Source organism: Nerophis ophidion, linkage group LG19, assembly GCF_033978795.1.
Source record: "Nerophis ophidion isolate RoL-2023_Sa linkage group LG19, RoL_Noph_v1.0, whole genome shotgun sequence".
Taxonomy (NCBI): domain Eukaryota; kingdom Metazoa; phylum Chordata; class Actinopteri; order Syngnathiformes; family Syngnathidae; genus Nerophis; species Nerophis ophidion.
Genome location: NC_084629.1, coordinates 43,400,328 through 43,425,496, shown reverse-complemented (window position 1 = coordinate 43,425,496; position 25,169 = coordinate 43,400,328). Strand labels below are relative to the sequence as shown.

The 25,169-nt window shown below is 40.3% G+C and overlaps 2 protein-coding genes across 3 annotated transcripts in view; both read left to right on the top strand.

The window, feature by feature from the left end:
• The window catches only part of phgdh (phosphoglycerate dehydrogenase), a 42,723-nt gene extending 27,367 nt beyond the window's left edge, over positions 1-15,356 (top strand). Inside the window, 6 exon segments of the mRNA XM_061880069.1 lie at positions 2,364-2,379; positions 2,382-2,515; positions 7,852-7,990; positions 11,067-11,194; positions 11,271-11,493; positions 15,066-15,356. Coding sequence (XP_061736053.1) covers positions 2,364-2,379; positions 2,382-2,515; positions 7,852-7,990; positions 11,067-11,194; positions 11,271-11,493; positions 15,066-15,220 — 795 coding nt within the window. The 3' untranslated portion in view covers positions 15,221-15,356.
• A 4,610-nt stretch (positions 15,357-19,966) lies between these two features.
• klhl23 (kelch-like family member 23) lies at positions 19,967-24,931 on the top strand. Of its 2 annotated transcripts, XM_061880065.1 has the most exons (4): positions 19,968-20,106; positions 20,231-21,400; positions 24,349-24,501; positions 24,572-24,931. In XM_061880065.1, the coding sequence occupies exons 1-4, from the start codon at positions 19,989-19,991 to the stop codon at positions 24,880-24,882; spliced, it is 1,752 nt and encodes a 583-aa protein (XP_061736049.1). In that variant the 5' UTR covers positions 19,968-19,988; the 3' UTR covers positions 24,883-24,931. The 2 variants fall into 2 exon arrangements, with proteins under 2 accessions (XP_061736050.1, XP_061736049.1); XM_061880066.1 differs by having other exon boundaries at positions 19,967-21,400.
• Positions 24,932-25,169: the final 238 nt, after the last annotated feature.

Here is a 25,169-nt window from a genome sequence, read left to right as displayed (position 1 = left end):
ATCCATAGTGGCGCCAGCACAGCCGCGAGAGTTCAGTCAAAAGCGGATCCAAGACAGAAGCGAGAGTCCCGTCCACAGGAAACCATCCCAAGCGGAGTCGGATCAGCATCGTAGAGATGTCCCCAACCGAGACGAAGGCGAGCGGTCCATGCTGGGTCTCGACTCTGGACAGCCAGTACTTCATCCATGGTCATCGGACCGGACCCCCTCCACAAGGGAGGGGGGGACATAGGAGAAAAAGAAAAGAAGCAGAAGATCTTGCCGATTGTATTGTACCGTATGTCCCGGCAAGAAATCTGCGTTCAAAGGACTCCGGCTTATTAGTGATTCCTAGAGCTCAAAAAAAGTCTGCGGGCTATAGAGCGTTTTCCATTCGGGCTCCAGTACTCTGGAATGCCCTCCCGGTAACAGTTCGAGATGCTACCTCAGTAGAAGCATTTAAGTCTCACCTTAAAACTCATCTGTATACTCTAGCCTTTAAATAGACCTCCTTTTTAGACCAGTTGATCTGCCGCTTCTTTTCTTTCTCCTATGTCCCCCCCTCCCTTGTGGAGGGGGTCCGGTCCGATGACCATGGATGAAGTACTGGCTGTCCAGAGTCGAGACCCAGGATGGACCGCTCGTCGGGACCCAGGATGGACCGCTCGCCTGTATCGGTTGGGGACATCTCTACGCTGCTGATCCGCTTGAGATGGTTTCCTGTGGACGGGACTCTCGCTGCTGTCTTGGAGCCACTATGGATTGAACTTTCACAGTATCATGTTAGACCCGCTCGACATCCATTGCTTTCGGTCCCCTAGAGGGGGGGGGTTGCCCACATCTGAGGTCCTCTCCAAGGTTTCTCATAGTCAGCATTGTCACTGGCGTCCCACTGGATGTGAATTCTCCCTGCCCACTGGGTGTGAGTTTTCCTTGCCCTTTTGTGGGTTCTTCCGAGGATGTTGTAGTCGTAATGATTTGTGCAGTCCTTTGAGACATTTGTGATTTGGGGCTATATAAATAAACATTGATTGATTGATTGATTGAAGATCAACTGGTCTAAAAAGGAGGTCTATTTAAAGGCTAGAGTATACAGATGAGTTTTAAGGTGAGACTTAAATGCTTCTACTGAGGTAGCATCTCGAACTGTTACCGGGAGGGCATTCCAGAGTACTGGAGCCCGAATGGAAAACGCTCTATAGCCCGCAGACCTTTTTTTGGGCTCTAGGAATCACTAATAAGCCGGAGTCTTTTGAACACAGATTTCTTGCCGGGACATATGGTACAATACAATCGGCAAGATAGGATGGAGCTAGACCGTGTATGAGACACAATTGTGTCAAAGTCAGGATTTTTTTTTCATGCTTGAAATAAGAAATGATGACTTTAAAAAAGTAGTTTTCTACTTGAGTGTTGATGACACAACACTTGATATTCTACTTTCAAGCATGTTTGACTCAATATAGATCATCACATCTCAGCAACAAGCTGTCATATCTTACTGACATCATTTAGGAGCAAAACACGTAAAACAAGTAAAACACTCAAACATAAAATTTGCTCAGTGAGAAGAATGATCTTCTCAGACAGAAAATAATCAAACATCAGCCTTATTTGAGATATTTCATCTTACTTAGATTTCTCTTTTTGCAGTGTAAACATGAAAATATATATATTTTTAAAAACAGCTCGATCTTCAGAATCCTACATTTACAGTAATCCACTGTGAAAACAGCAACCATATTTTTTATGCGGAAAAACTAACAAACTGGCAGCTCAATCACCAGAACTGTACAGTAAAATTTTGAGACAATTTTACTGTACATTTTATGGTCAAATTCTGCCATTTTTCTGATTGCAAAACCCATCCATCTATCCATTTTCTACCGCTTGTCCTTTTGGGGGTCGCAGGGGTTGCTGGAGCCTATCTCAGCTGCATTCGGGCAGAAGGCGGGGTAGACCCTGGACAAGTCGCCACCTCATTGCAGGATGGCAAAATCCCCAGATTACTTTTTCTTACAGTGCAGGTAAAATATGCATCTACTAATGAGATGCATAGGTGATCATGTGACAATATCCACTCTTTTATTCTCTCTGAGGGCCGCCGAGCCTGCAACTTGGCCCGCAATGAAGACCTCTTTGACAGCTGTGGTGTCACAATGTGTAGTACCTCAACCAAGGGAAGGAGCACAACGGGGGCGGTGGAAACACCACCAGACCATGGGACTGCGCGTTAGATCGTCATATTCCCAACAAATCTCGTACATTGTCTGTTAGACGGGCCTCACCTTATTTGGTCGTGTGTTGTCCATGACAGGAAAATATTGGAATGGATGAATCTCGTTGTGTACAAGATAGAAATGTCCAAGTGTTGTGTGCCACAGGAGCCACCTCAGAACCGAGCCTGGTCAACCATCCCAATGTCATCAGCTGTCCACACCTGGGCGCCAGCACCAAGGAAGCCCAGGCGCGCTGTGGCCAGGACATCGCTCTGCAGATCGTGGACATGGTGAAGGGCAACAAGCTGGTTGGCGCCGTAAGTTAAATTGATGTGATCTCACACACACACACCTGTAACATTGTAAGTTAAATTGATGTGATCTCACACACACCTGTAACATTGTAAGTTAAATTGATGTGATCTCACACACACCTGTAACATTGTAAGTTAAATTGATGTGATCTCACACACACACACCTGTAACATTGTAAGTTAAATTGATGTGATCTCACACACACACACCTGTAACATTGTAAGTTAAATTGATGTGATCTCACACACACACACCTGTAACATTGTAAGTTAAATTGATGTGATCACACACACACACCTGTAACATTGTAAGTTAAATTGATGTGATCTCACACACACACACCTGTAACATTGTAAGTTAAATTGATGTGATCTCACACACACACACCTGTAACATTGTAAGTTAAATTGATGTGATCTCACACACACCTGTAACATTGTAAGTTAAATTGATGTGATCTCACACACACACACCTGTAACATTGTAAGTTAAATTGATGTGATCTCACACACACACACCTGTAACATTGTAAGTTAAATTGATGTGATCTCACACACACACACCTGTAACATTGTAAGTTAAATTGATGTGATCACACACACACACCTGTAACATTTTAAGTTAAATTGATGTGATCTCACACACACACACCTGTAACATTGTAAGTTAAATTGATGTGATCACACACACCTGTAACATTATACAAACCCTGTTTCCATATGAGTTAGGAAATTGTGTTAGATGTAAATATAAACGGAATACCAGGATTTGCAAATAATTTCCAAGCCATATTCAGTTGAATATGCTACAAAGACAACATATTTGATGTTCAAACTCATAAACTTTTTTTTGTGTGTGCAAATAATCATTAACTTCAGAATTTGATGCCAGCAACACGTGACAAAGAAGTTGGGAAAGGTGGCAATAAATACTGATAAAGTAGAGGACTGCTCATCAAACACTTATTTGGAACATCCCACAGGTGTGCAGGCTAATTGGGAACAGGTGGGTGCCATGATTGGCTATAAAAACAGCTTCCCAAAAAATCACAAGAAAGGATGGGGCGAGGTACACCCCTTTGTCCACAACTGCGTGAGCAAATAGTCAAACAGTTTAAGAACAACCTTTCTCAAAGTGCAATTGCAAGAAATTTAGGGATTTCAACATCTACGCTCTATGATATCATCAAAAGGTTCAGATAATCTGGAGAAATCACTCCACGTAAGCGGCATGGCCGGAAACCAACATTGAATGACCGTGACCTTCCATCCCTCAGACGGCACTGTATCAAAAACCGACATCAATCTTTAAAGGATATCACCACATGGGCTCAGGAACACTTCAGAAAACCACTGTGACTAAATAGAGTTGGTCGCTACATCTGTAAGTGCAAGTTAAAGCTCTACTATGCAAAGCCAAAGCCATTTATCAACAACATCCAGAAACGCCGCCTGCTTCTCTGGGCCCGAGATCTTCTAAAATGGACTAATGCAAAGTAGAAAAGTGTTCTGTGGTCTGTCTTACCATTTCAAATTTTTTGGGGAAATATTCGACATTGTGTCATCCAGACCAAAGGGGAAGCGAACCATCCAGACTGTTATGGACGCAAAGTGTAAAAGCCAGCATGTGTGATGGTATGGGGGTGTATTTGTGCCCAAGGCATGGGTAACTTACACATCTGTGAAGGCACCATTAATGCTGAAAGGTACATACAGCTTTTGGAACAACATATGCTGCCACTTAAGCGCCGTCTTTTTCATGGACGCCCCTGCTTATTTCAGCAAGACAATGCCAAGCGTGGCTTCGTAAAAAAAAGAGTGTGGGTACTTTCCTGGCCCGCCTGCAGTCCAGACCTGTCTCCCATGGAAAATGTGTGGCGCATTATGAAGCGTAAAATAGGACAGCGGAGACCCCGGACTGTTGAAGGACTGAAGCTCTACATAAAACAAGAATGGGAAAGAATTCCACTTTCAAAGCTTCAACAATTAGTTTCCTCAGTTCCCAAACGTTTATTGAGTGTTGTTAAAAGAAAAGGTGATGTAACACAGTAGTGAACATGCCCTTTCCCAACTACTTTGGCACGTGTTGCAGCCATGAAATTCTAAGTTAATTATTATTTGCAAAACAAAATAAAGTTTATGAGTTTGAACATCAAATATGTTGTCTTTGTAGCATATTCAACTGAATATGGGTTAAAAGGATTTGCAAATCATTGTATTCTGTTTATATTTACATCTAACACAATTTCCCAACTCATATGGAAACGGGGTTTGTAAGTTAAGTTGCACTCCGTCTGATGTGATCACACACACACCTGTAACATTGTAAGTTAAGTTGATGTGATCACACACACCTGCAACATTCCACCTCCAAGAGGCTCAGTCATGTGAATCTTAAATCCCACCTCCTATTGGTCATGTGACAGTGATGTGCTGCTCATGTGGAACCTCAGTACACAACTCTTATATCCACTAAACCAGACCTGGGAAAATGAAGGCCATGAGGCCCGTTAAGCTTTTCAATCTGGCCCGCCGGACATTCACAAATTATTTATTTTTAGATGTTGAAGATGTAAAGTGTAGCTGCCATTATGATGTGCACTCATCTTTTATAATCACCCTAAGTCTTCAACTATACTAAGTCTAAACATGCTTGGAATCTGCATCATATACTACTTACTATGTCATCTAATTACTTACTATGTCATCTAATTACTTACTATGTCATCTAATTACTTACTATGTCATCTAATTACTTACTATGTCATCTAATTACTTACTATGTCATCTAATTACTTACTATGTCATCTAATTACTTACTATGTCATCTAATTACTTACTATGTCATCTAATTACTTACTATGTCATCTAATTACTTACTATGCTCATCTAATTACTTACTATGTCATCAAATTACTAAATATGTCATCTAATTACTTACTATGTCATCAAATTACTTACTATGCTCATCTAATTACTTACTATGTCATCTAATTACTTACTATGTCATCTAATTACTTACTATGTCATCTAATTACTTACTATGTCATCTAATTACTTACTATGTCATCTAATTACTTACTATGCTCATCTAATTACTTACTATGTCATCTAATTACTAAATATGTCATCTAATTACTTACTATGTCATCTAATTACTTACTATGTCATCTAATTACTAAATATGTCATCTAATTACTTACTATGTCATCAAATTACTTACTATGTCATCTAATTACTTACTATGCTCATCTAATTACTTACTATGTCATCTAATTACTTACTATGTCATCTAATTACTTACTATGTCATCTAATTACTTACTATGCTCATCTAATTACTTACTATGTCATCTAATTACTTACTATGCTCATCTAATTACTTACTATGTCCTCTAATTACTTACTATGTCATCTAATTACTTACTATGTCATCTAATACTTACTATGCTCATCTAATTACTTACTATGTCATCTAATTACTTACTATGTCATCTAATTACTTATGTCATCTAATTACTTACTATGCTCATCTAATTACTTACTATGTCATCTAATTACTTACTATGCTCATCTAATTACTTACTATGTCATCTAATTACTTACTATGTCATCTAATTACTTATGTCATCTAATTACTTACTATGCTCATCCAATTAGTTACTATGGTCATTTAATGAGTTACTATGGAGATGTAAGTAGTTACTATGGTAATGTAAGTAGTTACTATGGTGATGTAAGTAGTTACTATGGTGATGTAAGTAGTTACTATGGCGATGTAATGAGTTACTATGGCGATGTAAGTAGTTACTATGGCGATGTAAGTAGTTACTATGGTGATGTAAGTAGTTACTATGGTGATGTAAGTAGTTACTGTAGTAATGTAAGTAGTTACTATGGTGATGTAAGTAGTTACTATAGTAATGTAAGTAGTTACTATGGTGATGTAAGTAGTTACTATGGCGATGTAATGAGTTACTATGGCGATGTAAGTAGTTACTATGGCGATGTAAGTAGTTACTATGGCGATGTAAGTAGTTACTATGGTGATGTAAGTAGTTACTATGGTGATGTAAGTAGTTACTATGGTGATGTAAGTAGTTACTATGGTCATGTAAGTAGTTACTATGGTGATGTAAGTAGTTACTATGGTGATGTAAGTAGTTACTATGGTGATGTAAGTAGTTACTATGGTGATGTAAGTAGTTACTATGGTGATGTAAGTAGTTACTATGGTCATGTAAGTAGTTACTATGGTGATGTAAGTAGTTACTATGGTGATGTAAGTTGTTACTATGGTAATGTAAGTAGTTACTATGGTGATGTAAGTAGTTACTATGGTGATGTAAGTAGTTACTATAGTAATGTAAGTAGTTACTATGGTGATGTAAGTAGTTACTATAGTAAGTAGTTACTATGGTGATGTAAGTAGTTACTATGGTGATGTAAGTAGTTACTATGGTGATGTAAGTAGTTACTATGGTGATGTAAGTAGTTACTATGGTGATGTAAGTAGTTACTATAGTAATGTAAGTAGTTACTATGGTGATGTAAGTAGTTACTATAGTAAGTAGTTACTATGGTGATGTAAGTAGTTACTATGGTGATGTAAGTAGTTACTATGGTGATGTAAGTAGTTACTATGGTGATGTAAGTCACAGCAGCTCAGAGGAGGCACCAAGCAGTGTGGGTGGGGAGTGTTTCCACAGAGTGTGAAATGTGGGTGTCAGGGATAGACGTGGAAGGAGATTTTTACAACAAAGTTGTAAAGCTTAGTGATATATCACATATATCACATTGTAGCTGGGTTTATTTTTTACCCTTCACGTTCATATTTTGCTGTGTTTGTTGCATTTTTGTTGTGTTTGGCTTGATTGTAAAATATGTGGATGGAGAGGGGGTGTGATGTTCATATGTTGTCAATATTCAGTGTTTTATCCTTCATAGTTAATATTGTAAATCCCACATTCTTTATTTTCATGTACATTCTGGCTGTCTCATTCAGTATAAATAATTAAAATTCCATTCCGCTTTTAAGGTGGTCTGTCATAATGATTTTAGCTTTCAATCAGACATTATTGTGAGGTTTTGTATTAGTGTTCCCAAAAATAGATATACTGGCCCCCAGACACATTTTTTTTCCTCTAAATTTGGCCCCCCGAGTCAAAATAATTGGCCGGGCCTTCACTAAACTCCTTCTTTTCCAGCTCATAATAGTTACATTACTTAGAATGATAAACAAGTATTTAGTGTATAGTTCTTTATTTCCATTTCAATCCAGTTAAGATTAGCATTTGTTTTCTCCCAAAATGTAACGTTGCTTTTGAAAAACCCGCACAGGTAAATGCACAGGTTTTGGCGAGCACCTTTTCCTCCGACTCTTCTCCATTGATCAAACTTGGAGAGGCCATGGGATCTGTCCTGCAGTCCTGCAGTGCCTCCAAGACACCGCTGAGCCAAGTTCAAATCACTTCTCAAGGTAACATCACACTCAAGTTGTACAGTTCACAATATCACCTCACTCTTGGGGAAATGCATGGCCCAAAAGTCACATTTAAATCAATCGAGTTTATTCACAACACCATATGACAAATGACAACAGTAGTCAATATCCACTTAGGGATGGTGGTAAGTGAAAGGGTCCCCCAGGTAAGCTAGAACAGGTGTCACCAACATGGTGCCCGTAAGGACCAGATGAGTCGCCCGCTGGCCTGTTCTAAAAATAGCTCAAATAGCAGCACTTACCAGTGAGCTGCCTCTATTTTTTAAATTGTATTTATTTACTAGCAAGCTGGTCTCGCTTTGCTCGACATTTTTAATTATAAGAGGGACAAAACTCAAATAGAATTTGAAAATCCAAGAAAATATTTTAAAGACTTGGTCTTCACTGGTTTAAATAAATTCATTTATTTTTTTACTTTGGTTTTTATAACTTTCAAAAAGACAATTTTAGAGAAAAAATACAACCTTAAAAATGATTTTAGGATTTTTAAACACATATACCTTTTTACCTTTTAAATTCCTTCCTCTTCTTTACTGGCAATTTGAATCAATGTTCAAGTAAAAAAAAAATGTTTTTATTGTAAAGAATAATAAATACATTTTAATCTAAATCTTCATTTTCCAATCCAATCCAATCCACTTTATTTATATAGCACATTTAAACAACAATAACGTTTCCAAAGTGCTGCACAGCCATGTTAAAAACAATTGTAAAAATAAATAAATAAATAAAATAAAATAAAAATAAAAGTATATAAATATATATTATGCTCCACCAATAACTGAATAAAAACAAAAAATAAATAAATATAAAACCAATAAAAACAATATAAAAACAAATATGATTAAAAACTATTTTAAAGGGTAAAATCAATTAAAACAGTAAAATAGAAATAAAAGTGTATAAAAAACACAGAGGACCACACAACTCACGTAGTGTTAAAAGCCAAAGAACAAAAGTGGGTCTTAAGACGAGACTTGAAACACTCCACTGTGGAAGCAGTTTGAACATGGAGGGGCAGAGTGTTCCAGAGCTTAGGGCCGACCACAGAGAAGGCCCTGTCTCCCCTGGTCTTAAGTCTGGTCTTGGGCACCACGAGCTGGAACTGGCTCTCGGACCTCAGAGCGCGCGCAGGAGTGTACATTTGGATGAGGTCCGAGATATTCTGAGGTGCCCGTCCATGTAAAGATTTAAAAAACAAACAGCAATGTTTTAAAATCAATTCTAAAATGAACAGGGAGCCAGTGCAAACTCTGAAGAATTGGGGTTCTATGCTGGCCTTTCCTGGCCCCTGTTAAAAGTCCTGCTGCCGCCTTCTGGACTAACTGCAACCGGGAGAGAGCTTTTTGGCTAATGCCAGCATAAAGTGCATTGCAGTAGTCCAGGCCACTTGAAATAAAAGCATGCAACACTTCTTCAAAAAGGTTAAAAGATAAAAACGGTTGAACCTTTACTAAAAGACGAAGGTGATAAAAACACGATTTTAAAACGCCATTTGTCTAGTTTAAAATGGCTGTCTATAGTGACGCCAAGGCTGGTGACTTTGGGACGCACATCATTTTGCAATGGTCCCAAGTCAGTGAGGGCCGCAACAAAAACTGAAATTTCTGTTTTTCCTTCATTCATTATTAAAAAATTCTGTGCTAACCAAGCCTTGACGTCACATAGACAGTTAAGAAGGGGTGTCAGGGGGCCGTGGCTTTTTGAAATCGGGATATAAATTTGGCAGTCATCTGCATAAAAGTGATAAAACACTCCATGTTTCTCAAAAATATCTCCAAGAGGGAGGAGATAAAGAGCGAACAGGATGGGGCCTAAAATAGCCTTTGTTTTTTCGACGAAGAATATTTTTGAAATATTTCTTCAAACTTATGATCAAAATTCAATAAAATTATTCTGGCAAATTTAGAAAATCTGTAGAATCAAATTTAAATCAATCAATCAATCAATGTTTACTTATATAGCCCTAAATCACTAGTGTCTCAAAGGGCTGCACAAACCACCACGACATCCTCGGTAGGCCCACATAAGGGCAAGGAAAACTCACACCCAGTGGGACATCGGTGACAATAATGACTATGAGAACCTTGGAGAGGAGGAAAGCAATGGATGTCGAGCGGATCTAACATGATACTGTGAAAGTTCAATCCACAATGGATCCAACACAGTCGCGAGAGTCCAGTCCAAAGCGGATCCAACACAGCAGCGAGAGTCCCGTTCACAGCGGAGCCAGCAGGAAACCATCCCAAGCGTAGGCGGACCAGCAGCGCAGAGATGTCCCCAGCCGATACACAGGCAAGCAGTACATGGCCACCGGATCGGACCGGACCCCCTCCACACGGGAGAGTGGGACATAGAAGAAAAAGAAAAGAAACGGCAGATCAACTGGTCTAAAAAGGGAGTCTATTTAAAGGCTAGAGTATACAAATGAGTTTTAAGGTGAGACTTAAATGCTTCTACTGAGGTGGCATCGCGAACTGTTACCGGGAGGGTATTCCAGAGTACTGGAGCCCGAACAGAAAACGCTCTATAGCCCGCAGACTTTTTTTGGGCTTTGGGAATCACTAATAAGCCGGAATCCTTTGAACGCAGATTTTTATTTCAATCTTATTATTATTATTATTATTATTATTATTATTATTATTTCAAAGCCTTGAATTTCTTTTAAAATGTGTGTTCTGGAAAATCGAGAAGAAATAATGATTTGTCTTTGTTAGAAATATAGCTTGGTCCAATTTGTTTTATTTTCTAACAATTTACTGTGAGAAATCATTAAGATGATCAGTGTTTTCCCCAAAGATAAATATCATTAATTATTAATAATAACACAGAGTTAAAGGTAAATTGAGCAAATTGGCTATTTCTGGCCATTTATTGAAGTGTGTATCAAACTGGTAGCCCTTGGCATGAATCAGTACCCAAGAAGTAGCTCTTGCTTTCAAAAAGGTTGCTGACCCCTGATTTACCAGATCCCCCCCGGCTAAAAGTGTGGACTCTGCATGAATGCGATGAGCAGCAAGACTGAACTCTGCCCATGTTTGACTTCCACCAGGTGACAACATGAAGTCCTGCTCTGGTTACATGACGGCTGCTGTTCTGGTGGGACTTTTAAACGGAGGGTCTGCCTTCTGTCCCAACCTCATCAACGTCCTGAGCCTGGCCAAAGAATCTGGAATCACGGTACAACATTGACGTCATCATAATAATAATAAGACAGATATTATTATTGTCAAGTGGCCTTCTCTCACTTCTCAAGGTCAAGCAAAGCCACGAGGTGTCGGAGGAAGCTTCACAGAGCGCGTGTGCTGTGGAGGTCCTGAGCGATGGCTGCAGCTACAAAGCCACCGGTGCCGTTCGAGGGGGTGTGCCGGTGCTGCTGGAGCTGAGTGGGAGTGTCTTCAGACAGCCGGTGGCCCTCACTGGGAACCTCATCTTCTTCAAGGCCTCGGCTAGTCCTCAGCTTCTCCCTTCAGTGGCCGGTGAGGATGACCACACAACATCCAACATGCACAGCTGAGTTGTGAAGATGCTGCGCCATCATCTTTGCAGCCAGACACACTTACAAGCTGTTCTTTGAGGGCCACGTCGCAGTTATGGTTGCCCTCAGAGGCACGCCTTTAATAATGAGTCATAAATAAATAGACATGCATATATGGAACACATACAAAAAAATGTAAGTAGCAATGATAGTCACACACACACTAGGTATGGTGAAATTATTCTCTGCATTTGACCCATCACCCTTGTTCACCCCCTGGGAGGTGAGGGGAGCAGTGAGTAGCAGCAGTGGCCACGCCCGGGAATCATTTTTGGTGATTTAACCCCCAATTCCAAGCATTGATGCTGAGTGCCAAGCAGGGAGGTAACGGCTCCCATTTTTATAGTCTTTGGTATGACTCGGCCGGGGTTTGAACTCACAACTCATCTCAGGGCGGACACTCTAACCACGAGGCCACTGAGTAGGCCAAGGCAATAGAAAAATGATACCAGTTTTTAGCCGTAAAATTCAACCAACGCAGCTGCAAGTTTGTTTGTTTTTTTACCTGAAATCTTCTTGTTTTAATGTTTTCTTTGTTGTTGTTTTTTTTATGTTTTAGTGTCTTATGGAAAAAAAACATTACCAAAGTTCATTTTATGGTAAAAAACTCAATTGGCCGAATTTAGCCGTAAAATCTATCGTCATTGTTACAGTCTACAATTAGATTGATCATCCATTTTCTACCGCTTATTCCCTTTCGGGGTCGCGGGGGGCGCTGGCGCCTATCTCAGCTACAACCGGGCGGAAGGCGGGGTACACCCTGGACAAGTCGCCACCTCATCGCAGGGCCAACACAGATAGACAGACAACATTCATACTCACATTCACACACTAGGGACCATTTAGTGTTGCCAATCAACCTATCCCCAGCTGCATGTCTTTGGAAGTGGGAGGAAGCCGGAGTACTCGGAGGGAACCCACGCGGTCACGGGGAGAACATGCAAACTCCACACAGAAAGATCCCGAGCCTGGATTTGAACCCAGGACTGCAGGAACTTCGTATTGTGAGGCAGACGCACTAACTAGATTGATCATTTGTTTTGAAATCATAAGTCAAGCACATATTTAAGTACAGTATTTATCTTTATTTTAACAACAACAAAAATATGTTGGAATATGTGATCATTAGTGATGGGTTGATGTCGATGTCATGAAGCCTTTTGACACATTGCAAAACTATTGATACTGTGTCACTAAATACTGACATCTGCTGGACACTAAAAATCCCTACAAGCAACCTATGGACCGACTCAGCTGACACTGATTTTATGACCTAAAGCAGGGGTCAGCAACCTAAAATGTGGAAAGAGCCATATTGGACCAAAAATACAATAACAAATCTCTCTGGAGCTGCAAAAAAATAAAAGCCATATTACATACAGATAGTGTGTTATGAGATATAAATTGAATTAAGAGGACTTAAAGGAAACTAAATGAAGCATAATGATGCAATATGTACATACAGCTAGCCTAAATAGCATGTTAGCATCGATTAGCTTGCAGTGACCAAATATGTCTGATTAGCACTCCACACAAGTCAATAACATCAACAAAACTCACCTTTGTGCATTCATGCACAACGTTAAAAGCTTAAATGAGACAGAAAAAGAAGTGGCATAAAACACGTCTTAGAAAGTCAGAGAGAGTTATACATGTAAACAAACTAGGGTGAGTTCAAGGACCACCAAAAATAGTAGGACAAAACGGTGCTCACCAAATACTTGAATCAGTGAAGCATGTTTAATACAAACAGCGTGCTTTATAATAATTAGGGAGGTTTGTGTCATGTTTGTCCTCCTACAGAAACTATATTAAAACAAAAAAAGATATTTTTCCCCTCATCTTTTTCCATTTTTCATACATTTTTGAAAAAGCTCCAGAGAGCCACTAGGGCGGCGCTAAAGAGCCACATGACCTAGTACATACAAAAATATAAACCAAGTCATTGTATTTCATTTAGGATTATTTCATATCTTCATTTAAATAAAAATATATTTGTATCTTTTTTAGATACGGACAATAAATAATGTGATCATGTATGAAAAGATGGAAATGTAAGAGAACATGTTGTGAATGAGGATGCTTGTGGACTGGGAATTTTTTGATTTTTGATTTTCTTACACATTTTTATTTAAAAAAAAAAGTGTTTTTCAACGTATTAAATTTTAGACGATTTCTTAGTTATTATTTCATGGCGGAAATCTTTCTTTTTGCCTGAGGCTGCTCAATGATCTCCGACGACGATAAATGACCAACGACAGAAGTGCGGCTATTCTGTTGGCAGCAGCATCTCGCTGACAGATGCACTTCTTTATAAACACAGTTTGGCGCGCAGGCGTCAGTTCGAAACAGTTCACGTATCGGTCACGTGACCCAAACAAAAACCTTTATGTAGTGAGACCTACATAGAGGTTTTTGTTTCATGTCTCTACAACATTCCTAACGGAAGTTTCAAGCAGTTTTGTCTGTTTTCTTCCTAGGAGCAGTTTGTCCGTGTTTTATTCCCAGGGCTAGAGCGCAATTTTGAGTTTGGGGATTAGGTTTTTTGATTAGATCGCAATTTTCGCCAGTCCTGGTGTGTGTGTCCAGTTTGGTGAGTTTTGAAGCATGTTAAGGGGGTCCAATTACAGCTCAAAGAGGCAAAGGTGAGTGTTTTTACAAAACTTTTGTTTTGAAGGGGGAATTGCAAAATTCCTGTTGATTTTTGCTGAAGGATGTCAGTGTATGAAATCTAGGTCTAAGTGAGACCCACATAGAGGTTTTTGTTTCATGTCTCTACGACATTCCTACTAGAAGTTACAGGCAGTTTTTTCTGTGTTTTCTTCCTAGGGGGCGCTAGAGCGCAGTTTTGGGGTTAGGTATCTTGATTAAATCGCAATTTTCGCCAGTCCTGACGTGTGTGTCAAATTGGTGAGTTTTGAAGCATGTTAAGAGGGTCCAATTACAGCTCAAAGAGGCAAAGGTGAGTGTTTTTACAAAACTTTTGTTTTGAAGGGGGAATTGCAAAATTCCTGTTGATTTTTGCTGAAGGATGTCAGTGTATGAAATCTAGGTCTAAGTGAGACCCACATAGAGGTTTTTGTTTCATGTCTCTACGACATTCCTACTAGAAGTTACAGGCAGTTTTTTCTGTGTTTTCTTCCTAGGGGGCGCTAGAGCGCAGTTTTGGGGTTAGGTATCTTGATTAAATCGCAATTTTCGCCAGTCCTGACGTGTGTGTCAAATTGGTGAGTTTTGAAGCATGTTAAGGGGGTCAAATCACAGCTCAAAGCTGCGGAATAATAATAAAGAATAAAACGCTAGAAATTCAATAGGGTCCTCTGTTCCAAAGGGACATTCGGTCCCTAATAACCAATTTGATTGTGCTGCATTTTCTATCATAAATGTGAAGTGGAAATGATGCTCTTTTTGGGAAAAGTAGTAATGATGTCAAAGAGGTCATTTCTAGTTCTTTCCTTTAATTCTACACTCATTTTAACCTCCTCTCTTTCTCCCAATGTTCCCTCCTGTTAGGGCTTCTGGCTGCAGAGGGAGTGCAGGTTGAGTCTTTCAGTGCCCCTGTGGACCCCTGTGGAGATATGTGGTTCTGTGTGGGCGTGTCCTCCCTGCTGCCGGACCTCCAGGCCTTGAAGTCTTTGGTTCAGGAAGCAGCTCAGCTCCGTGCTTGATGGCTTTACAATCTTGGATTCCTGTGTCTTACTGGTCCATCTTTGCCTTAGCAAGTACAACTAAGAGTTATTTTCAACCTACATTCCATTGTTAGGAAGATTTTTCATGGTTTGTCACTAAAACGGATGAAAAAGGTGTCCTTTTCCACAAACGTTTCTGCTGTTTTCTCAAAATATGCACAATGTCTCAAGACAGGTATGCAAATAAGGTTGAAGGCACCTTGCAAAATGTTTACTAAAATATGTTTTACAATCTGATCATACGTGCAATGATTGTGCTTGCAATTTGCAAACACACTGACAGCTGTTTTGATTGGTTGATACTTTTATTAGTAGATTGCACAGTACAGTACATATTCTGTACAATTGACCACTAAATGGTAACACCCCAATAAGTTTTTCAACTTGTTTAAGTCGGGGTCCACGTTAATCAATTCATGGTAAAATAACATTGTTAATAACATTTTGCATTCATCTTTTCTTTACTGTAACTCCATGAAGGAGACAAAATATTAGAAACTATTCTGGATGTGATGCAAACTGCAAAATACAATTGAAAGAAATAAGTAATTGTGCATCTATAATGTGCAAAAAAAGAGGCCCTGGGTACACTTTGGACACCTCACTTTATATACTATTTATTATTTATTATTTATTACAGTACAGGCCAACAGTTTGGACACACCTTCTCCTCATTCAATGCGTTCTCTTTATTTTCATGACTATTTACATTGTAGATTGTCACATCAAAACTAGGAATGAACACATGTGGAGTTATGTACTTAACAAGAAAAGGTGAAATAACTGAAAACATGTTTTATATTCTAGTTTCTTCAAAATAGCCACCCTTTGCTCTGATTACTGCTTTGCACACTCTTGGCATTCTCTCCTAGAGCTTCAAGCACACCTGTGAAGTGAAAACCATTTCAGGTGACTACCTCTTGAAGCCTTGCGTTTGACACATTAAGTATTTTATACATAAGTAGTAAAACCTTAAAGTTGCACCTGCCAGTGCAGGTGAGCCAGTATCAAACTTTCTTCTTCTGGTCAAAAGTCCTGCAGTATGACTTGGACAGCGTCTTCTCCCCGTCATCTTTGTTGTAGCGGTGTAGCGTGCAAGGACGGGAGTGGAAGAAGTGTCCAAAGATGGCACTAACTGTTTAAATGACATTCAGACTTTACTTCAATCAATAACGGAGCAGCATCTCCTCATCCGGAAACAACAACAAGGCCAGAAATGTGTCCTGTGACCAGATCTCTAATAACTAAAGTCACTACACCGGTATGTTTTAGTGCTTTCATGGTGAGTTTACTGACAGATATAAGTAAGAACTTTACACTACTTTATATTAGAAATGGCAACAGTGGAGGATGAATGTCACATAACAAGAAGATAGAGAAAAAGAAGAAGCCTATCGACTACGGCGTCAACACAGACTGCAAAGGCGAGGGGTGCTCATTTACAGGACTTATGCAGATCCCAAATACAGATCAGAAGGTAAGAAAAGTTCCTATTGCTTAATATTGGGAAACAAAACGGCAGATAATATATCTGCTAATGGGTGACATCTTGCGGTCCTTACACACACCTTAATAATATTTGCATCTCTGACTACGGTAGCTATAATTGGCTGACAATCCATCAGGGGGCGTGGCTTCAAAGTCGTACTAAAACATTTTGACGGATCTTTGAGTGCTGTGTGTAATGTCCTTCATTTTCAATGGAACATTTAAAGTTTTGACGTTGTTTACTGGCATCTTCTTATGTGTGACTGCCATCTACTGGTCACACTTATCATTTTAGCACTTACCACATAAAATTGCTTCAAGGTCGGTAAGCACAACCAGAATTAGGCGCACCGGGTCATAAGGTGCACTGTCGATTTTTGAGCAAATGAAAGGATTTATTTTTTTTGTCCTGTCCAGCTTCTCAGGCAAATCATATAGTTGATGTAGATGCCCGTATCGGCTGTTCAGATTTACTTTACAAAAGAGAAGTGTAGGATACTTCTCTTGTTGTCTTATTCGAATGTGACTTTATTAAATGTATTTATGTTATCATTTGGTGCAGCCGGGCCGGAGCAGGAGGGGATAGGAAGAGGAAAAAAAGGAAGACAGAGGGGGAAATTGTGGTGATAAGAGGGGGATTAGACAGAGAGACACATACAACAACAGCAAACACAACAATGACAACAACAACAATAGAACAACACCAGCACATACAATATGTACAAATATGATGGTAAAAGTGATAGCAAATAAGCAGTTAGTGAAATAAATAATATAGAAATGACAAAGAGCATTTTTACACCAAAACTGGAGTAATACAAATACCAAAAGAAAAAGCGCTATTGATCATGAACAAAACCAATAGTTTACCTCTATTGTCAACAATACTGTTGTTCAAATGCAACAATACGTATACGTCATGATAGCTAGAGAGATTTAAAAAAAAAAAGGAATAGTGAAAGATGGAGGGGAAGAGAGAGAGGCAACCTATATTAATCTTGTAGATTGTTATAGTAACAATGGGTTAAACTCTGTCAATATGCCTTGTGTTACCCAGTTTACCCTAGGGCAACAACGTTGATATATGTTTGATGAAACATGATTATGTGCATGAGTGTATGTATGTATATATGTACTTGTATATGAACAGAATGTGTGTATGTTTGTACAGTGAATGTATATGTACAGTATGTGTATATGTATGTTTGTACAGTGAATGTATATGTACAGTATGTGTATATGTATGTTTGTACAGTGAATGTCTATATACATGAATGTATGTGTATATGTATGTTTGTACAGTGAATGTATATGTACATGTATGTGTATATGTATGTTTGTACTGTGAATGTATATGTACAGTATGTGTATAAGTATGTTTGTACAGTGAATGTATATGTACATGTATGTATATATGTATGTTTGTACAGTGAATGTCTATATACATGAATGTATGTGTATATGTATGTTTGTACAGTGAATGTATATGTACATGTATGTGTATATGTATGTTTGTACTGTGAATGTATATGTACAGTATGTGTATAAGTATGTTTGTACAGTGAATGTATATGTACAGTATGTGTATATGTATGTTTGTACTGTGAATGTATATGTATGTGTATATGTATGTTTGTACAGTGAATCTATATGTACAGTATGTGTATATGTATGTTTGTACTGTGAATGTACATGTATGTGTATATGTATGTTTGTACAGTGAATGTATATGTACATGTATGTGTATATGTATGTTTGTACTGTGAATGTATATGGATGTGTATATGTATGTTTGTACAGTGAATCTATATGTACAGTATGTGTATATGTATGTTTGTACTGTGAATGTATATGTATGTGTATATGTATGTTTGTACAGTGAATGTATATGTACAGTATGTGTATATGTATGTTTGTACAGTGAATGTATATGTACAGTATGTGTATATGTATGTTTGTACAGTGAATGTCTATATACATGAATGTATGTGTATATGTATGTTTGTACAGTGAATGTATATGTACATGTATGTGTATATGTATGTTTGTACAGTGAATGTCTATATACATGAATGTATGTGTATATGTATGTTTGTACAGTGAAAGTATATGTACAGTATGTGTATATGTATGTTTGTACAGTGAATGGATATGTACAGTATGTGTATATGTATGTTTGTACAGTGAAAGTATATGTACAGTATGTGTATATGTATGTTTGTACAGTGAATGTATATGTACAGTATGTGTATATGTATGTTTGTACAGTGAATGTATATGTACAGTATGTGTATATGTATGTTTGTACAGTGAATGTCTATATACATGAATGTATGTGTATATGTATGTTTGTACAGTAAATGTATATATACAGTATATGTATGTTTGTTTGTACAGTAAATGTATATGTACAGTATGTGTATATGTATGTTTGTACAGTGAATGTATATGTACAGTATGTGTATATGTATGTTTGTACAGTGAAGGTATATGTACATGTATGTGTATATGTATGTTTGTACAGTGAATGTATATGTACATGTATGTGTATATGTATGTTTGTACAGTGAATGTATATGTACATGTATGTGTATATGTATGTTTGTACAGTGAATGTATTTGTACAGTATGTGTATATGTATGTTTGTACAGTGAAAGTATATGTACATGTATGTGTATATGTGTACCGTGAATGTGTGTGTAGATGGACGGACTTTGAGTACGGTATGTAGGTATGTACTGTATTTGTGTATGTATGTGGGAGCGTAGGTGCCTATGTATGTTTGTATGAATAGTGGTGTGTTTGTGTGTTTGTATGTAGAATATATTTGACTCCCAGTGAGCGTGGGAGCCAGAATACGTCCCCAGCGGCCCAGAGAGCCCAACCCATTGAAAGGATTTTATGTGCGCCTTATGGTCCAGAAAATGTGCCGTCCCTACAGTCTTGTGCACGGCCCATCTTCATCTCAGTTGGGATTAACAGTCAAGGCGTGGTCAGAGTGGAGTCAGGTTGAAAACGCCATAGCAACGACAGGAATGAGGGGGAAACACGGGTACGGGGGCACGGTGGAGGGTGGGCTATCTTTTCAGAGAGGCGTGCATGTGTGGTTTGTATTCCCCGAGAGTGAGAGCGATGTCTCACAACATGGTCACGGGGTGGTAGAGAGTTATTTTTAGGACCACAGCGCGGTTGCGGGGGGGGGGGATTCCTCTGCATGGATTAGCCGAGGACGTGCGGGTGGGGGATGGACACTGTTGCATGCCACTCCATCACCAAAATAGGCATCCTGTGTGTGAGGTCCCGTGTGGGCCGAATGGAGGCTGGCGTGCATTTCATTTTCATGGAGAAGAGCGAGCAGCAGTGACGGAGTGCGGAGGTCAGTCTGTGTGATTGTGCAGCAACCTTGTGGAAATAATAGATGAGAAGCAGCTGCTGGACGCTCCGTTGTCCTGCTGCACACATCATGAACGAGGTCTACACTTACCACTTCCGCCACGCAGCCCATCCCACTGAGCTGCTGGACGCCCTGAGGCATTCCTACCTCCACGGCCTGTTTGCCGACGTGGTCTTGCGGTGCGGCGACTCCGGCCAGGTCTTCCACTGCCACAAGGCTCTGCTCGCCGCCTGCAGCTCCTACTTCCAGGTCATGTTCACGGCCGACATGAGGGAGAGGTCCGACAGGGTCATCACGCTGAGCGGCGTGGACTGCGGCGAGCTGGCGGCTCTGGTGGACTACGTGTACACGGCTCAGGTGAGCATCACCGCCAAGAACGTGCAAAGTCTGCTGGAGGCTGCCGACCTGCTGCAGTTCCTGGCGGTCAAGCAGGCGTGCGAGAGCTTCCTGGTTCGCTTCCTGGATGTGGACAACTGCTTGGGTATGCACGCCTTTGCCCAGCTCCACCTGTGTCCCCAGCTGGAGCGTGAGGCCAGGAGGTTGATGCTGAGCAGGTTCCCAGAGCTCATCCATCAGGAGGAGTTCCTTGAGCTGGAGCCCAAAAGAATCCGAACCGTGGTGGCTACTCAGAAGCTGGCTGCGCTGAAGGATGAAGTGTTGATAGCCGCCGTGGCCAAGTGGGTGACGCACGACTTGGAGAAGCGTCTTCAGCATGCCCTGGACCTGCTCCAGTCCATCCATCTGGGCCTGGATGAGGCCGAGTTCAAGGCCGGCTTAAAGGTGCAAAGGCAGTGCTTGGTGGGGAGCGATGAAGGCTTCAAATCCATGGTCATGAAGGCTTCACGACCAAAGGAGCTATGCACCAGTGGGAGAAACCCATCAAGGCTGTACATCATTGGAGGATACTACTGGCACCCTCTCTGCGAAGTTCACATCTGGGACCCCGCAAGGGACTCGTGGCTGCGGGGTAAAGACATGCCGGATCATGCGAGAGAGAGCTACAGCGTGTCCTTGCTGGGGGCGGACGTCTTCGTGACAGGAGGCTACAGGACCAACACGGTAGAAGCCCTGGACACGGTTTTCATTTACAACTGTGACTGCGATGAGTGGAGAGAAGGCTGCCCCATGATCACAGCTCGCTACTACCACTGCTCTGTGGCTCTGCACGGCTGCATTTACGCCTTGGGAGGCTACAGGGCGGGAGCTTCCGAGCAGGAGACGGAATGGTATGATCCACTCAAGGAGAAATGGTTCCCCGCTGCAAGAATGATCCAAGGTATGCAAAGGAGAGCTTCGGTTTTTGTTGTGGATGTGATCCTCGATATGTGGATTATGGCGGCAGGAAGTTTGCAGCGTGCAGCTGTCGCTTGCATGTGTCCCTCAAGCTCAATGCAGGCTTCATTGTTTGGCAACAACAGCTGATTTTCAAGAGGGGAACTGGAGTGTGACCAAAGACCTTTTGCATCCTGCCGCCTGTCAAGTAAAGATGGGTTTGGTGTTTTGCTTGTTGACTCCTTCCCGCAACAAGTTCCAGATTTCCTTGGTGGGGGAATTTCCTCAAAGTAGTAACACTTTATTTCATAATTTACATGAAGGTTGTGTGGTTAAATACAAACCCTGTTTCCATATGAGTTGGGAAATTGTGTTAGATGTAAATATAAACAGAATACAATGATTTGCAAATCCTTTTCAAGCCATATTCAGTTGAATATGCTACAAAGACAACATATTTGATGTTCAAACTCATAAACTTTATTCTTTTTTTCAAATAACTCACTTAGAATTTCATGGCTGCAACACGTGCCAAAGTAGTTGGGAAAGGGCATGTTCACCATTGTGTTATATCACCTTTTCTTTTAAAAACACTCAATAAACGTTTGGGAACTGAGGAAACTAATTGTTGAAGCTTTGAAAGTGGAATTCTTTCCCATTCTTGTTTTATGTAGAGCTTCAGTCCTTCAACAGTCCGGGGTCTCCGCTGTCCTATTTTACGCTTCACCAAACATTTTCCATGGGAGACATGTCTGGACTGCAGGCGGGCCAGGAAAGTACCCGCAGTCTATTTTTACAAAGCCACGCTGTTGTAACATGTGCTGAATGTGGCTTAGCATTGTCTTGCAAAAATAAGCAGGGGTGTCCATGAAAAAGACGGCGCTTAAATGGCAGCATATGTTGTTCCAAAAGCTGTATGTACCTTTCAGCATTAATGGTGCCTTCACAGATGTGTAAGTTACCCATGCCTTGGGCACTAATGCACCCCCATACCATCACACATGCTGGCTTTTACACTTTGCGTGGATAACAGTCTGGATGGTTCATTTCCCCTTTGGTCCGGATGACACGATGTTGAATATTTCCAAAAACAATTTGAAATGTGGACTCGTCAGACCACAGAACACTTTTCCACTTTGCATCAGTCCATCTTAGATGATCTCGGGCCCAGAGAAGCCGGCGGTGTTTCTGGATGTTGTTGCTAAATGGCTTTGGCTTTGCATAGTAGAGCTTTAACTTGCACTTACAGATGTAGCGACCAACTGTATTTAGTGACAGTGGTTTTCTGAAGTCTTCCTGAGCCCATGTGGTGATATCCTTTAGAGATTGATGTCGGTTTTTGATACAGTGCCGTCTAGAGGGATGGAAGGTCACGGTCATTCAATGTTGGTTTCCGGCCATGCCGCTTACGTGGAGTGATTTCTGCAGATTTTCGGAACCTTTTGATGATATTATGGAGCGTAGATGTTGAAATCCCTAAATTTCTTGCAATTGCACTTTGAGAAAGGTTGTTCTTAAACTGTTTGACTATTTGCTCACGCAGTTGTGGACAAAGGGGTGTACCTCGCCCCATCCTTTCTTGTGATTTTTTGGGAAGCTGTTTTTATAGCCAATCATGGCACCCACCTGTTCCCAATTAGCCTGCACACCTGTGGGATGTTCCAAATAAGTGTTTGATGAGCATTCCTCAACTTTATCAGTATTTATGGCCACCTTTCCCAACTTCTTTGTCACGTGTCGCTGGCATCAAATTCTAAAGTTAATGATTATTTGCAAAAAAAAAAAAATGTTTATGAGTTTGAACATCAAATATGTTGTCTTTGTAGCATATTCAACTGAATATGGCTTGAAAAGGATTTGCGAATCATTGTATTCTGTTTATATTTACATCTAACACAATTTCCCAACTCATATGGAAACGGGGTTTGTAGTATAGGTTAATAAGAATGGATTATATATGTATTATGTATTATATATGTATGGGACGGCGTGGCGCAGTGGGGAGAGTGGCCGTGCGCAACCCGAGCGTCCCTGGTTCAATTCCCACCTAGTACCAACCTCGTCACGTCCGTTGTGTCCTGAGCAAGACACTTCACCCTTGCTCCTGATGGGTGCTGGTTGGCGCCTTGCATGGCAGCTCCCTCCATCAGTGTGTGAATGTGTGTGTGAATGGGTAAATGTGGAAGTAGTGTCAAAGTGCTTTGAGTACCTTGAAGGTAGAAAAGCGCTATACAAGTACAACCCATTTATTTATCATTTATTATTGAATAAAACAAACAGAATTGATTGTGATCCTGTGCAGGGTCCCCAAACTTTATGACTCAGAAGGCCACTTTGGGATAAAAGAATTTGGCCGGGGGCATACATATATATATATATATATATATATATGTATATGTATATATATATATATATATATATACACACATACATATATATATATATTTATATATACACACATACATATATATATATATTTATATATAGTAGAGGTTTTTGTGGTTTATCCGTTAGACTGGTGCTCAATACAGGGTGCAAAAGTCTTGTAGGGATGATACAGCCTCTGTGTTTTTTCCTTACCTAATGTATACAGTATACATATATATGCATACTGTATATATGAATGTATGCATATTATAAATATATATAAATATATATATATATATGTAGAGTATATATTATATGTGTATACTGTAATGCTGGCTGAGGCTGAACCAATCAGTGGTCACGGTACTGAACAGCGTGATCTAGCGGCCCATGGGACTAAAATATTATTATTTTAATTTATTTAGCCATGTTTTTGTTTGGAAATGTTTAATCAGGACCAATTTGGATGTGGTGGAGCCGTTTAACTTAACTTTAACATTTGAAGCTTGACATGGCGAGAGGACGACGCCACACTTTTCTTACCTTTTGTAGGTGACCACTTGCTCTCTTTTCTTCCTTTTAAAGGTGTAGGAAATGCCAGCGCTTGTGTGGTAGGAGATAAGATCTATGTAACTGGAGGCCACTATGGCTTTAGAGGGAGCTGCACGTATGAGAAAATCCAAGTCTACATGCCAGATGTCAATGACTGGAGCATCATGGCCGTCAGCCCTCATCCAGGTAACACTTTTAGACAGCAGTACACATGCACCACCTGTTTGCTAATCTACTCTCCTCTTTTTTTTTACAGAATATGGACTTTGTTCTGTGTCTCTGGGTAAGAAACTATTCTTGGTGGGTGGGCAGACGAGGATTGGCGACTGCTTCGACACAGAGAAGGAGGAGTGGAGCTCCATGTCGGTGATGAAGGAGAGGAGGATGGAGTGCGGGGCTGCCATCATCAATTCTTGCATCTATGTGACGGGAGGATATTCCTACTCTAAAGGGACCTACCTGCAGAGCATGGAGAGATACGACCCACAGATGGACACTTGGGAAATCGTCGGGGATCTTCCGGGACCTTCTAGATCCCACGGATGTGTCTGTGTTTACACTTTGTAATGTCCTCATCAATTCTTGTCACTTCCATTACTTACAGTCTCCCTTCTGATGTTTGAGCCTTCATATTGCACCACACATTTGCAATGTCTGGACTACAGGCAGGCCAGTCTAGTACCCGCACTCTTTTACTATGAAGCCACGCTGTTGTAACACCTGGCTTGGCATTGTCTTGCTGAAATAAGCAGGGGCGTCCATGAAAACAACAGATGTCGCTCCAAAAGCTGTATGTACCTTTCAGCATTAATGGTGCCTTCACAGATGTGTAAGTTACCCATGCCTTGGGCACT